Source organism: Salminus brasiliensis, chromosome 6 (assembly GCF_030463535.1).
Source record: "Salminus brasiliensis chromosome 6, fSalBra1.hap2, whole genome shotgun sequence".
Lineage (NCBI taxonomy): Eukaryota > Metazoa > Chordata > Actinopteri > Characiformes > Bryconidae > Salminus > Salminus brasiliensis.
The window spans coordinates 14891982-14906775 of NC_132883.1; the positions used below are offsets into that span (position 1 = coordinate 14891982).

Genomic DNA, 14794 nt, shown 5'->3' on the forward strand with positions numbered 1-14794 from the left:
AGGACAGATCAAATAAATCACACAGTTAAACTTTAAGAAGACTCAAATGCCCAGAGGGACAGATGGGATTTTTCAATTGGATTTGAAGGGAGGGTGAGAGATCAAAATAATAGATGTGAATACTAAGGGATAGTCTCAACAACCCTGGATGTTCTTTTTTTGTGGACAATTTGTCTAACCTTGGGTTGATGTACACCCAGGTCTTTAGCAATGCTTTTGCAGCCTTTTCAGCTTCACAACACGTCTCCTGAAAGTCACTTTCAACAGTCCATTCCTTAAGGTCATTTCTTTCCAGAATTGGAATAAAGCATTCAATAAACGTTATGAGAAATGGCTGAAATGTTTTGTTGTTGTTGTTGTTGTTGTTGTTGTTAATGGCCAGCATTGTAATCTCCTCCTTGTATTCAAAGATGAATGAAACCTCCTTAGCTTCTCATTTCATTCCACCAACGTTGAGAAACGAGAGTCCTCTCTTAAGCATCTAGACATTATTGAAGCCTTCAGTCTGCCGTAGTGCAGATACCACTCTGCTAGTGAAAGTTGAGTGATTGAAAGTTGCCATGGAGAGAAATCTGACAGCGTTTTCAGCAATGGCATCAAATGTCAAGAGCTGATGGCGGAGAATGGAAAAGGTGGACACTCGACAGGAAGTGGTCTAAAAGTGGATCAGGCCGTATTTGAATGCTGTGCATGAGCGACATCGCTCTGTCGCAGATCGTTTGGGAGCGAAAGGTCAGTCCCATCCTTCACAGATAAAAATCTCTCTCTCCTTCCCTGCCACTGCTTCGCCTGCTCTCGCATATCTCCTCAATCTTTCACACGCTCTCACACCTGGGGCTCCACAATGTATCTTTTGTCAATCATTATTATGATATTGGCTTTTGCAATATTGATATTGCTGGAGGCAAAGATGCAGTTGTGCATGGCATATCACAATCACAGTATGCAATAATAAAATCTCAACATGGCACTTTGTAGGTTATGTGTTGTGCAGTGAGTGTTTAGAGAGTGCATAAAATTGTTAGCTAGAATATTAGACATTATTCTCTAATCACACCTTGCTAGAGTGTTAATTAACTCAAATTAGGAATGATTCTTAGTTTCGATTCCTGGTCTGTTACACAACATAATAATATTTGTCTTTAAGGCCTTTAGCTGTTAAATCTATTTAATCAGGTCAAGCTTTAGTGATGAGATGAGGATTGTTCAGTCAGATGTACACATCTGACATTGAACATTGTGTTTTCAACACACACTCTTTCACCTCTCCTCTAGTAGATTTGCAAAGAAAGCAACATATTGTCACTATCAGGCCACAACTGGCATTTTTCAGTTTTTAAAATAGTTTGATGCTGGCAGATGTCCTTTACAGTGAGTGCATTTACATATATTTCATAATCCAATAATTGCAAATGTTGTCAGTAATCTGATCAACGTATTTACATGCATTTGAGTAATCAGATAATAATAAAAATCAGGCAGTAATCTTCTAAAGAGTTCTGCTTTCAAACCAGCCAATAATCTCACAATATATGATGTAATGTAAACATCATGCATAATCCAAACTTCTGACCGTAGCTTTTTTTTAGCTCAACAAGCCACCTTGCAGGTGTTATGTTAAACACTGCTTCCTTATTTCCAGTACCTGGTCTGTTTCATGTATGCGCAGACTGAGAAATTTGGTTAAGAGTATACGTGCACAGAGAAACTCTTTATTGGATTTCTTAATCAAATTTATAGACCTTAAAATTTGGAGTATGCTGTTTATATGAACACTTCAGTAATCAGATTACTGCAGAAATCTAATTGTGATCTTATTATTAAGTGCATGTAAATGTACACAGTAAATCAAAGACCAAATGGACCAATGCAAATGGTCCAAAATTACTTGGAATAAAACTTTCCTACACTGACTTTCATTGAAAGTTACATGTGCCATTTACGGCAACAGACATCAGGTGTACTAAGTTCCACTGCAGTTCTATAACTTACTCAGTACTATAAAGCAAATAAAGATGGAAAATCTAATTTACATAGTTTCCCCTTACCCAGGCGCAGTCAATCAGAAAAGACACCAAACATGTCTTAGCTGATCAACTACATCTGGTCTTGGAAAATTGTGTATTTTTTTCATTAATCCAACGATTCCTTTAATTAGTTTCGCTACTTCATACTTATACTCAAGTTGTTCTTTGGGAAGATACTGTTACTTATTCTTGAACTGTTTCACTGTCTGCATACTTTGTATGTCAGACTATGTAAGTATCTCCTGGATAAAAAAATGTCACTTTCACGCAAAAAAAACCTTTTTGGCATAATCTGAATCTGGCAGTTGTCCTTTCTGTTGTGTTAAAACATAATAATTAGACCAATAGAAATGCTCCAAAATTGCTTCTTTTGTAAAGTTGTCATATTGAAGATACAAGGTTTTTGCATGACAGTCAGAAAATGTTATATATTCAGTGCAAAAACTCAAAGTATTGCATTGTGGCATTCTCCCAATAACCCCACCCACACCCTTTATTCCAGATGACTGACACAGTGAAAGCAGAATCTGGTCACTAGCTGAAGTAGGCCACCGGAAGACCTGCAGGCATGTGCAATAAACCAGGGCAGCCACCAATCCATAGGCAAACACATGCAGTACTGAGATAATCACTGGAGCAATTTAGAGCTGTTGTCAACCTCTGTAATAATTCTGAATCCAATTATTACCTGCTAAAACACTTATTAATGTACATATGGTTTGAATATGTCACTGTGTGCCTTTTTCTTTTTTTTCTTGACCTTAAATACTAATAATACAATTTAACTGTCCTATTATTAATTCAAAGTTGAAGTATCAAAACTAAGCCATGCCAAAATGTCATGAGATTCAAAACTAGTGAGCCATTGAAAGAAGCCAATTATTATCTGGGAAATAATTATTCATGTAGAAAAGACTGGCATGGGTTTCCATGACTGTGTGTTCCAGGGTCTTATATTTTCAGGGTTATACATTCTTATAATACAACTCGACTGGGTTATTATTATTTCAGTGGCATGTTTGAATGTAATACCTCTTTAATATCACTCTCTGACTTCCACACCAATAGATGTAATGGTGAGCAGGGAGGCCAGCAGACCATGCTAGTAAATAAAATCAATGTCACAGCACGTCTGGGAGGAAGGAGGCCAGGGGCAGAGATATTAGTGTTTTCCTGCAATCAACACTTCTATTTAGAAGGTGAGCCTTTCATCAGAGCAAGCTGGAGAAGACCTGGCAGCCTGATGTGATGATGATTACTGTACTGACGACAACAGCTCAGTCTGTTGTGTCTGGCTTTTGCTGTGATTTTGCCATGTTTTTCTGTTCCTTTTTGATGGTGGTGTCCACGCAGTGTTAGCCAGTGTGCTGCCAGGTATGCCAGGTCTACACTAGGGATAGTAGAAATAAGTAAGTGAATCTCAAACATTTCATAACCATAAGGTTCTGTATTCATTGTTCCTGTTTCCCACATCCTCCCTTTCACTAAAGTCAAGGAAAAATGAAAATGTACTGAACTAATCAGTGCTTTTGAAAACCTTACTCTGAATTCATTAAAAAGGGATTAGGAACCACAACATTATGTTGTAGTGGAACAACAAGAAATGGCAGCAGGAAGAAGTGAAACTACCATATAATTCATTTGCAGAGCAGCACATTTTCCCCTAGCAGTCATATCCATTCCTACTGTCTGTACTGGCTAAAGCCTATAAGGCCTGATATAAAATAATAATTTTAGATTATATATATTTCAATGTATCACATCTGATACAATAGGTACACTATATGCCCAACTGATTGCATTCAGTTGCTTTATTGCTGATACAGATGTGTAAATGCACATACTCACAGCTAGCCTAGTACCTGTAGAGAAGTATTACCAATAGAATAGGAGCAGATAAACATGAACCTATTGACACCTAATGCCAGGCCTATGCCTATGCCTGACATTTTATGCCTTTCTTCTGCATCTACATTTCTTACTTCTATAAATTGTGTCCTTTAAGACTGAATTCTACACTGTCCACCGTACTAATACTGGCATCACTGTCTATCACTATCACTTTTTATTGCATTTGGGGTCACTGCTGTAATGGGATCTGCTTGGCCTCCTTGCTTACCTCTTATCTTATTATATATATCATTTTTTTACATATTGTTTTGCATTGGTATTCTTGATATTATTAAGTGGTCTTAGTATTGCTGTTACTTGGGAAAGGGCTAACAGCTGGGAAATTTAATTTTATTTCTTAGAATTTTCTTAGAGTGACCCCAGCATTATGAAAAGTGAAAGATGGTATTTTTTAAGAGCACAATTATGAAATCTGTACACCACTAGGGTAGACAGGTTGTCTTCAGGTCATTTTTGACCTTTTTGACAAGGCAAAGCATGTTAAGAGTTCACAGTAATTAATGCAAAATTCTATTCAAATCATACCTTATAATTTTATTTTTAGAACTAATATATGGTCAGCGGTGGTCCTCTGATGGTGTCTTTCGGCCATATGCACAGGCTGCATTCAACAGATATAGGCTATAGGCAGCAACAGTAAGCCTAAAAAGTACATCTATATGGTAGGTGTGCCTGACTGAACGGCCAGTGTGTGTACAGACGTATACGTATGACCCTAATAAACTGGCAATTCAACGTTTATGGGAGAAACCCTGCCAGGTATGTAGCTGCAGTAAAATAAAGGTTTGAATTTATGTGAAACATTCAATATTCATTCACAGCTCCCTGTTATGATGCATTTTCACACTGTTTTATAGGCCCACTGTGCAGCACAAATTTTAGGCCTGATATGGAAAATGCCTCTTCAAATTGCTTTGACACTTTCATCTACGGAAGGAGTAAGGAACGTAGAGAAGACAATCATTTTGTTGAGCGTGCTTGCTTGTGTGTGTGTGTGTGTGTGTGTGTGTGTGTGTGTGTGTATGATTTGTACTCACCCTGCCTTGATGTAGTCGAGGAAAGTGTGTTCCGCCTCCACAGAGAATGAAAGCAATGTCACCTTGGGAATTTAAGAAAACAGAAAATTTACACTCGCCACTGCATAGCATATGTCCTGCACGTCACATCTGCCTCGAAACGATCCATCAGTATGAAAACACACACACACACACATATGCAAGCCTCCAACTGTCAAAGTGGCACATTCCTGCTCATTAGTCTTGTCATGACAAAAGGAGAAGCCTCAATGTGCTAGAATACAGGCAGATGATGGATTATTCACACGAGTTTAATTACACAGCCAGAGTTTTCCACAGATGCATTCAGAGTCTCACAATTACAACCCAGCTCAACACAGGGACTCTCACAGCATCATCAGCCACAACAAAACATTTAAACACTTCAATATCACCACCCCCAGCACTTCAACAGTCATATCTTAATGTTATAAAATACTTGCATCTCATCAGACATGCAGACGTAAACTGGAATGGTTTTTATTGTTCTACTGAAAAACACATATTGTAGGCCTTAATGTTGACATGCTTGGCCTGGTGCAGGATTTCAGGATTGCAGATTATGTTGATATTGGTCAAAGCACTTTAATAATTCTCCTTCATTTGTCTAGTTAGGTTTTTAGTCACAGCTTGGTCACAACTAGACAAATGAAGGAGAATGATTAAATTGCATTAAATAAAAACAAAACAATTTGCATCATGGAGATAAACATGCCTTCTATTGTCCATGGTCTATGCATCTGTAATATATCACCAATACAGCAGAAGGAAAGATAACCTTTACTAGCTTTCAATGAAAGTCAATGTAAATGTTTCATGTATTTTTGGAGCATTTCTATTAGTCCATTCATCATGACTAAATATATCTAAAAAGACAGATAGATAGACAGACAGACAGACAGACAGACACGTAGATAGATACATAGATAGATAGATAGATAGATAGACAGAGATAAAGGTAGGTGGATAGATTAATTGGAATAGTTTTTATCAATGGACTCAAAATGTGTGTCATAAAATGTTATGGTACCATAGTTAATAAGGTACACTTTTAATCAGTAATATCATTTTTCATATTTCTACCTCATTTGCATGACTGAACTCTTTACTGACTTCCCCCTACATGTGTATAGTTTTTAATGCAAGAATAAACCAGTGCGTATGCCAGACTTACAGTTCCAGAGTTGATGTATCTTCTTTTCTTTATTTTCTTTTTGGCATTCACCACCTAAAAAATACAATTATGTGTGACCTAGAACAGAAATGTGGATATACAGGAGGTAGTCTCATCTACAACACAATACATGTTGTGCACCCAGAGATGCATTCTGCACATACAGTTTCAATGCATATATATATATATATATCTACATGATAACTGTCAACCAGGTGGTCAGGCTACTGAGAAACTATAGAAACTGAAGTGCTGCAGGCCTTAATGTTGATATGCCAGGCCTAGAGGAAATGACTCTTCTCTGAACATGAACTATATTTGCTGATCAGTGTGCTCACTGTGAATCAAACTCAGCTATATCTGAACCAATAAAAAATATGTACATAAATTGGAACATTTTCCAACATTGTTCTATTTAAAAACTCTCCACGCTATTCCTTCAGCAGGCACTGCTGGTCTTGTTTTGGCAATTTGAAAGCAAAATATGAGAGCATCATTATTGTGTGCTGCAAAAAAAAATTAATTATGTTAATTTTTTCCAATGCACTTAATTTAATTTGTCTAGTTATAACATGATAATGAGCATGGGGCCGTGACAATGCATCATAGTGAACAGGTCTTCTATTAATCACAACTTAATTATCTGCATTGTTTGAACACCTATCTCTGTGTCTGTTTGGCCATCCATCCATCCAGGAGAAATCTTGTAGGCTGACCTACAGCCTGTCCAACACTGACTGGTCTCCTTTAAAGTTACTCTAAATCGTGTGCTCAAAGCTAATAGCTAATGCTGATCAAGAGGTAAATTTGATTCAGTGCACTGAAATTCTCTAAATCACAGCTTGGTTGTTAAATGTGACTGTGAATTAGTTCATTACATAATTTACCTCCAAGATTGCATAACACATTAAATTACATCTATCTGTCTGTCTACGCTCATGAAAATAAAAGTGCCAAAAAGCGTTCTTTGGAGCGATGAAGTAGAAGAACCACCTTGGGTTCCTTGAAGAACTTTTTAGTAGATGGCCTTTAAGTGAACCATGTTGGTAAAGAAGATTCTATGCCAATTAAAGAGTTACCAAAGAACAATAAGTCAAAGCGGAGAGCCATTTACAAATCTTTATTTTTAAGAGCGTGGGGTAAGTAGTACTTGGGTACTGACAAGTCTACAGTGAAGCTGACTCAGGCCCTGATTCTGTGCTCTCAAAGGCTAGTGTGGCCTCCTCAACTGATCTTGATGCTGTTCTGAGCTAGATTAGGTCTCTCCTCCTCTCTGGACCCTGCTGAGACTGTCACGCTCCATTACACCAATCCTCACATCCTTCATTGCCCCATAGGGATAATGCCAGGGTACACCCACTCACATGCTCTCCTATACCTATGCGCTTGCGCTCTCCCTCTCTCTACCTTTTACTCTTTTATAATACATGCAGAATCCTACAGGTTTATTATACACTTACATTATAAACTGTGAAAATTGCATCAAATCAAAAGTTTTATTCTATATAAGACAATATAAGGTAGACATTTTAATGCTTCTTTAAATCATGATAGTTAATGAGCTCTTTACTGGTACATGAGGATTCAGTATTTATGATTTAGTCATAACAACCTGCAACTAGCTCCTTCTCTAATGTATAAAAGATGGCATATTAGAACTGACTGTAGTGCAACATGAAATACAGCAAGTAGGTCACACTGTAACAACACCATATTCAGCTAAATGTTAACAGGCTTCATTCACCAACACTGCTTGAGCAAGATTTTTTTATTTACTTACACAGTTTTTATCACAGTTTTCTTATCTGGGATTTGTTCAGTTTAAAAGGACAATGGGATCTGTCACTGTAAGAGCATAGCTGTGAACTTTTCTGTGGTTTGAATTTGACATAGACTGTTGGTTATGATTCAGTGGGCCCTATCTTATACCCTGCGCAAGGCATGTTGCAATGCACATTGCTATTTTACACCCCGCCAACAGTCTATTTTTATACCTTCCACCTGTGTCATTTCATTGGCAACAGTGCTTGCGAATATATCTATGCCGATGGGAGGGGTGGTCTCGAAATGAGGTGTGTTCAGGTAAATTTCTGACGTATTGCTATCTTGCACCACTGACTGAAAACATCCTAAGCAGACATCAACAGATGTCAGATGTTCATTGCTATCTTGGCAGTGACAAGCATGTGTCAAACACACGTACACCCTTGCTTTGCCCCAATAAAATAGCAATCCAAAGTCATACCACACTTGGATTTTAAATGGAATGGAAAGGGAGATGCTGATTGGTTTACTGCACATTACGCCCAAAACACACCCATGATTAATTAAGAGACGTACAGTAGATGCCTTTATCGCGTTTGAGCAACATACTTTTCCTGTCGTTATGATAGCAAAGACACTCTGACACACCCTAAATCAAGCTGTGCGGTTGACAGTTATCTAAAATATCACTAAAATTGGGCTCCTAGTCCGATATTGGTGAATGAGAGAGTATGTAACTATTCAGCAAAGCACATCAGTGAGATTTTGGCTAACTTTTATACTGACTGTGTATACAATATTCATTTTTTAGGCCACATTAATGCTTCAACTTAAAATAGCTTATTTTTAAATTGACGGGTCCTATTTTAACAATCTTTAGAGTATATTAGATATATTCGCAAGCACCGTTGCTATTTCAATGGAGCAGGCTAAAGGTGTGAAAATAGACTGTTGGTGGAGTGTAAGATTGCAACAAGCATTGTGAAGCGCTTTACACAGGGTGCAAGATACGTAATGAGTAAAGTTGTGCAATTATTAGTATTAAAATCTGAAGTTCGTCTTCCACAAGCTCAAAAAGCTTTTTGTGTGGCATGCATTTGTGAAGGTTAACTAATACAATTCAACTCACACACACACGCATACACACACACACACACACACACACATGCCCCGTATATCTCCACCTCTGTTCCTCAGGCCATTTAGACATGACACGGCTCTCCTTAACCACTTAATCCCCCTCGACACACTGTCTAATGAGAGAGTCAAATAAGGCCCCCAGTGCAAGAGCAGGTAATATCACACAGTAACTGGTGCCTCAGCACAGCAGGCTGAATGAAACCTGGTTTAATTACCCACCATCTCTGGCAGAACATTACTCAATAATGCTGTCAGATCATTCAGCCAAGCTCCGCCAAGATCTGCATTTCTAAATTATCTCAATACCTCTGGGATAATATATGCCAGTCTATCCAGTAGATTTAGCTCATATAATATCTTAACAGGATCACTGAGTGGTGAAGAAACAGTATTAAGCAAATCCTTCAACACTTCAAGTCTCCTGTATTTCATTCTGAACGTTTTACAGATGTTTTATGACAGCAATGCTAACTGACCAGTGTTTCACTGCCATCTTAAAAAAACACACACAGTAAAGTCACTCACCTCATATACATTGAATTGACTCTGGACCCGTGTTAGCTCCTTGTAGCTAGTGGTGAATTCTCCAATGAAGTCGTGGCTGAAACCCAAGAGAAAATGAGCATGCCAGCATGTCATGAAGAAAGATCTATCTGCTCACTTCATTTTTGGCATTTAGCATTTTGACATATCCAGAACAACTTGCATTTGAATCATGTTACACAGGTGCACTCTTATTGGAGTAATGTGGTGTGCTTGGCTGGCCAAGAATGTTGTTATTACTCACTACATTACACCAGCTGAAAATATTCATTGGTTTTACCTCAAGCTAGCTTTGATTGCTGAGTAAATACCAAAGTATGTTTAAATTACATGCTTTACTCTTGTAAATTTAAATGTATAATTTTAATTCAATTTCAGTGTAAGTTTGTTGGTTTAGCTGGTCTACCAGCATGTATATATATTGCATCAAGATAACACAAGCAAACCCAAAATGCAGCTTTTAAAAGAATTGCCCTTTGTGAAAACGTGATTGCCTCCTAAACCTAGTAACTGGTTGGGTCACCCTTAGCAGCAACAACTTCAATCAAGCATATAATTGCGATAACTGGCAATGAGTCTTTTACAGCACTATGGAGGAATTTTGGCCCACTCATCTTTGCAGAATTGTTGTAATTCGGCCACATTGGAGGGTTTTCAAGCATGAACTGCCTTTCTAAGGTCATGCCACAGCATCTCAATCGGATTTAGGTCAGAACTTCATATAAAATCTCACACAAAAACATGATCTCTGTCATTTTTGTCTTCTTCATATAATATGAATCTGGCAAAACAGTTTTTCATGTTGTGTCAAAATGACATGATGAATGGACCAATAGAAATCCTCCAAAATGACTTGGAATGACCTTCCATTGCCTGAAGTTAAGAAGACTCTTTTTTCCTGTAAAGTTGTCATTTTGAAGATACATGATTTGTTGCACGACAGTGATGACATCTAGTTGCCATGACTAGGCCTTTGCCATGTCTCTGATAGCAATCAATTGTTGTCTGTTATTGATCAATAATATAAAAATAATGTTGCTCTGGTTTATTCTTTTTCAACATTGCTTATCTTTCCAGGCCTAGTGGTTGCTCAGTGTGATAAATGGTGAATCTGGACAAGTGTGTAATCTAGTCTGTGTGTGTAATAGAGACCTACCTGCCATCCCTGTCCCAGTCATATATTTCCACCTTAATTGACCTATAAGACACACAACAGGTTTGAAGGTTGTTAGAAGCAATTGTGGGCCATTAACACATCTTTTAAGAGTATATATATATATGTGTGTGTTTTAACTGTTGGCCTGAGAGATACATTATGGACAGTAAAAGCAGCCTATGTCAGAAGGAAGTGAGAGCTTTGAAATCACATATTGTATTACCACCTTATTCAACCAGTAAGATACATAACACTGGTTTCAAGAAAGGTGATGAGATTAAACAAGAAACAATTGTGTGTGAATCATTTGCACGTTCTCTAACCTTGAAAAGAGATTCAACCTACTGTGACTTTTAGAAAGAGAGTGCTGTGATTAAAAGCAGCTTTTAGAAGCAGTGTCTCAAAGCTGAGGCTGCAGCTGTAGTAGACTGCATTTCCAGACCGTTATGTCACTGAAAGCTGACCAGTTTTGTATGATCCTTCAAACAAAGTTAAGAAATGCATCCTTTGTTTCTGAAACTGTTCCTTTAGGGCTTTAGTTACCCTTTAGACCTTTCCACATATTAACAGTCCACGTAAAAACAATATAACTGCTGGTGATATAGTTGCTCTTACCGATGCATTACAGCAGTACAGCTTCTCTAAATACACACGTTTATCAACTACAATTACACAATGATTGTAACAGGAGAGGCAACAATATGAACACAACTACCCTCATCATATTATCATATTATATCATATATGCATCATTACATTAAAAAGAATATGCTGGTTACAGCCATTGAGATGCAGTTGTGTCTTTAATTGTATTATTTTCTGAAGGAGTTGCTGGCTGCTTTTCCTTCACTCTGCGGTCCAACTCATCCAAAAACCATCTCAACTGGGCTTAGGTCGGGTGATTGTGGAGGCCAGGTCATCTGACACTGCACTCTGGAAAGCAATCACTTTCCTTCTTGCTCAAATAGCCCTTACATAGCATGGAGGTGTGTTTGGGGTCACGTCCTGTTGATGGTCTCACTAAGCACAAACCAGATGGGGTGGTATGTCGCTGCCGTATGCTGTGGTAGCCATGTTAGTTAACTGTGCCTTGAATTTTGAATTAATCTCCAAAGCTGCTGCTGTATCACAGTGGGAACCACACATGTAGAAACCATTCGCTCACCTTTTCTGCGACATGATAGGCAGAACCAAGTCCTTGAAACCATCAAAGATTTCACAGATTTCCACTGGTCTAATGGTGTCAATGGTGTTTCTTGGCATAAGCAAGTTTCTTCTTCTTGTTCCTTTTTCCTGAGGCTGGTAACTCTTATGATTTATCTTCTGCAGCAGAGGTAACTCTTGGTCTTCCTTTCCTGGAGCGACCCTCATGAGAGACAGTTTCATCATAGCGTTTGAGGGTTTTCGTGACTGCACTTGTGGATATATTCAAAGTTCTTGAAATTTTCCAGGCTGATTGGCCATGTCTTAAAATAATGATAGGCTGTCGATTTTCTTTACTTAATGAAGTGGTTCTTGCTATACCCATATAACCCTACCTACATATCAAACACATCAAGAAGGCAAGCAATTCCACAAATGAATGCTTGACATTTATATTTAGGCTTTTAGCAAAACTACAAAGCTATGATTAGTAGCTAACTTCATAGTTACTACTAGTCTATTACTACTAATAAACATTTAAAGTGGGGAAATAATTTCATAATATTAAATGAGCAATGGAGTAATTTTATGTAATGTTATGAAATGTATATTTCTGTATAGCTCCTCTACCTCGGCTACAGTGCTTGACACACAATTCTTTTCTCAGTCTTGCTGTGTATCCCCTCTCGCCCAGAGAACCAGCCCATTTACATATCATTAACCAAAAACACACCTGGGGAATTGAGAAGCAGGTGGAAGGTGGAAGCCCCCCTGAGTACTGGTAGTTCAAATCACTTCACTGAACTTTTCTTTTAAACTCTATAAACTGAATATCCAATTCAGTTTTTCAATATAAGGAACTCTGGGTATATGTTGGATTTCTCTGTGACAGAGTTACAGGATTTTCAAAATGTGCCAATATCACACTCTGTAGTAAACAACAGAAATTCCAAACCTCAAATCTCTTGCTACATGTACAAGTTGAATTACGAAATTTGAACCATGGAACTGCTATCCACTGACCTAGCATCATAAGACTGGTAACCCCAACAAAATACCCCCCCCCCCCCCCAAAAATAAAAAATAAAAAAATAAAATAAAATAAACAGCCGGCTTTGTCCAGTGTGTGAAGTTGCAGTAGTAGTGGTAGTGCATAGTTTGAGTATATATAATATAGATATATAAATATAATATAAATCTAAAATATTGTATTATGTTATATAATGATATATAACAATACTATATGGTTTGTTTGGTAATGTATTATTCTATTAAGTAATATTTAGATTTGACATATGAACTGGTTTGAGTGGTTTATTAAAAATATTGATTTGTTAATAACTTTGACAATATTAATTTTGATCTGATGATTCAAACACAATTTAATTGCATTTCGCAGTAAATTAGTATTACAGCATAACTACAAAACAATCAATCTGTCACAGTGAGGCAACCTTTATAGCCAAATTGCTTAAGTGGCCAGCCAGTATTGGGTGCTCACGAGTGGCCAATGAGCTTCAATCTGTCCTGCTTATTTAGTCATGTTTATAAACCTCAACTAAACAGCCACAGTGATGTGGCTGCTAGGTTACATTCAGTCTGTCTGTCAAAGGCTTGTTGACGGTTAGAAATTGATTTACTCAAAAGTGGCACTATGCAGCCTCCACAGGATTTGACAGCGTCAGAGCAATTCCAAAGTTGTGAGAAGTTGCTGGTCGGAATTGGGGAAATTGTGGGAGGCTTGTTTACTCTTTCTGAAGCCGTTCAGCAAAGCAAAGATTAGCAGGGAGGGACATCAGACGGTTTCCCAGAATTTGAGAAAAACACATGAGGCCAAAGTAAGTCCCTGGGATTGATTAAACAGGGAAACTTTCCATCTGACAGTTCCACCACAGCTTGCAACACAACACAGCAGACTGAATGAGAGACAATGTACGCATTTGGTCATAGCCAGCAGCCTGGAAATCTAATGTGAGATTTTGAGGTCAAATTATTTCAAGGTCTTCACCAACTAACTGTCCTGTGATGTAGCCAGTCAATTACAAGCCTCAAGCCTTAGATAAAAAGATTCAACTGGACTGGACTTCAGAGTTCTCTAGGAACAGGACAGTGCACGGAAATCAATAGCTTAAGGAAGCACGCCGCAGCTCAGGAGGAAACCCTGCAGCCATAAAATCCTAGAGTGTGTACCACACACATCAGGAATTAGACTGATTGACAGGGTCAACCACTGTGTCAGAGAGTCTTGCTGGGAGACAGAGACAGACACATCAGCTTTGACACAAGGGATAGAATGACACCTTCCTGATGTGTCAATCAAAGCTAATGCAGTCATCTTTTGAAAGCTCTTACGGATCCGCCTCCCACCTAAGCTAAGGCCCTTTGGGCTGGAGAAACACCAAAGGTTAGGAGTGATGGAAGAGTAACAACAGAGAAAATATCATTAACAAGCTTACAAAATGCAGCACACCACCCATTCACCCATTCTAATAAGCCATTGGGGGCAGCGAGGGTTCGGGGGGCGTACCTTTTTTTACCTAAGGTAAAAAACGAATATTTCATTTTATAAAACCCACACATATAACACACTTATGCATTTATCATCCTACATAATCTTTAGCATGGAAATAGAAACACTTTAGGCCTCAGTAAGTGTTACGCCTTCTAGGTCTGCCAGTGCTGGCCTCAATAATAAACCTTGTATGTGAAGTTAAAGTACACCACCATTTGCTAAATACTAACACAACATCAGAGGAATCCCCATATAGCAGCATTGACCAATTAAAATTATTCAAATTGCTCAGATTTAGGCACTACAATGGCTTTAAAAGCACTGAGTTGAATTTAATGATACCTGCAGATTCCCTGGTAATGTGCACTG

The 14794-nt window shown here is 38.1% G+C and overlaps 1 protein-coding gene across 1 annotated transcript in view; it reads right to left on the reverse strand.

Annotated features, from left to right (window-relative positions):
• cpne5a (copine Va) overlaps positions 1-14794 on the reverse strand; it is a 130271-nt gene that overhangs the window by 32500 nt on the left and 82977 nt on the right. Inside the window, exons 11-14 of the mRNA XM_072681790.1 lie at positions 10771-10812; positions 9597-9672; positions 6168-6221; positions 4976-5037 (exon numbers count right to left, since the gene is read on the reverse strand). Of these exons, the coding sequence (XP_072537891.1) occupies positions 4976-5037; positions 6168-6221; positions 9597-9672; positions 10771-10812 (234 nt within the window). The remainder of the gene's footprint in view (positions 1-4975; positions 5038-6167; positions 6222-9596; positions 9673-10770; positions 10813-14794) is intronic.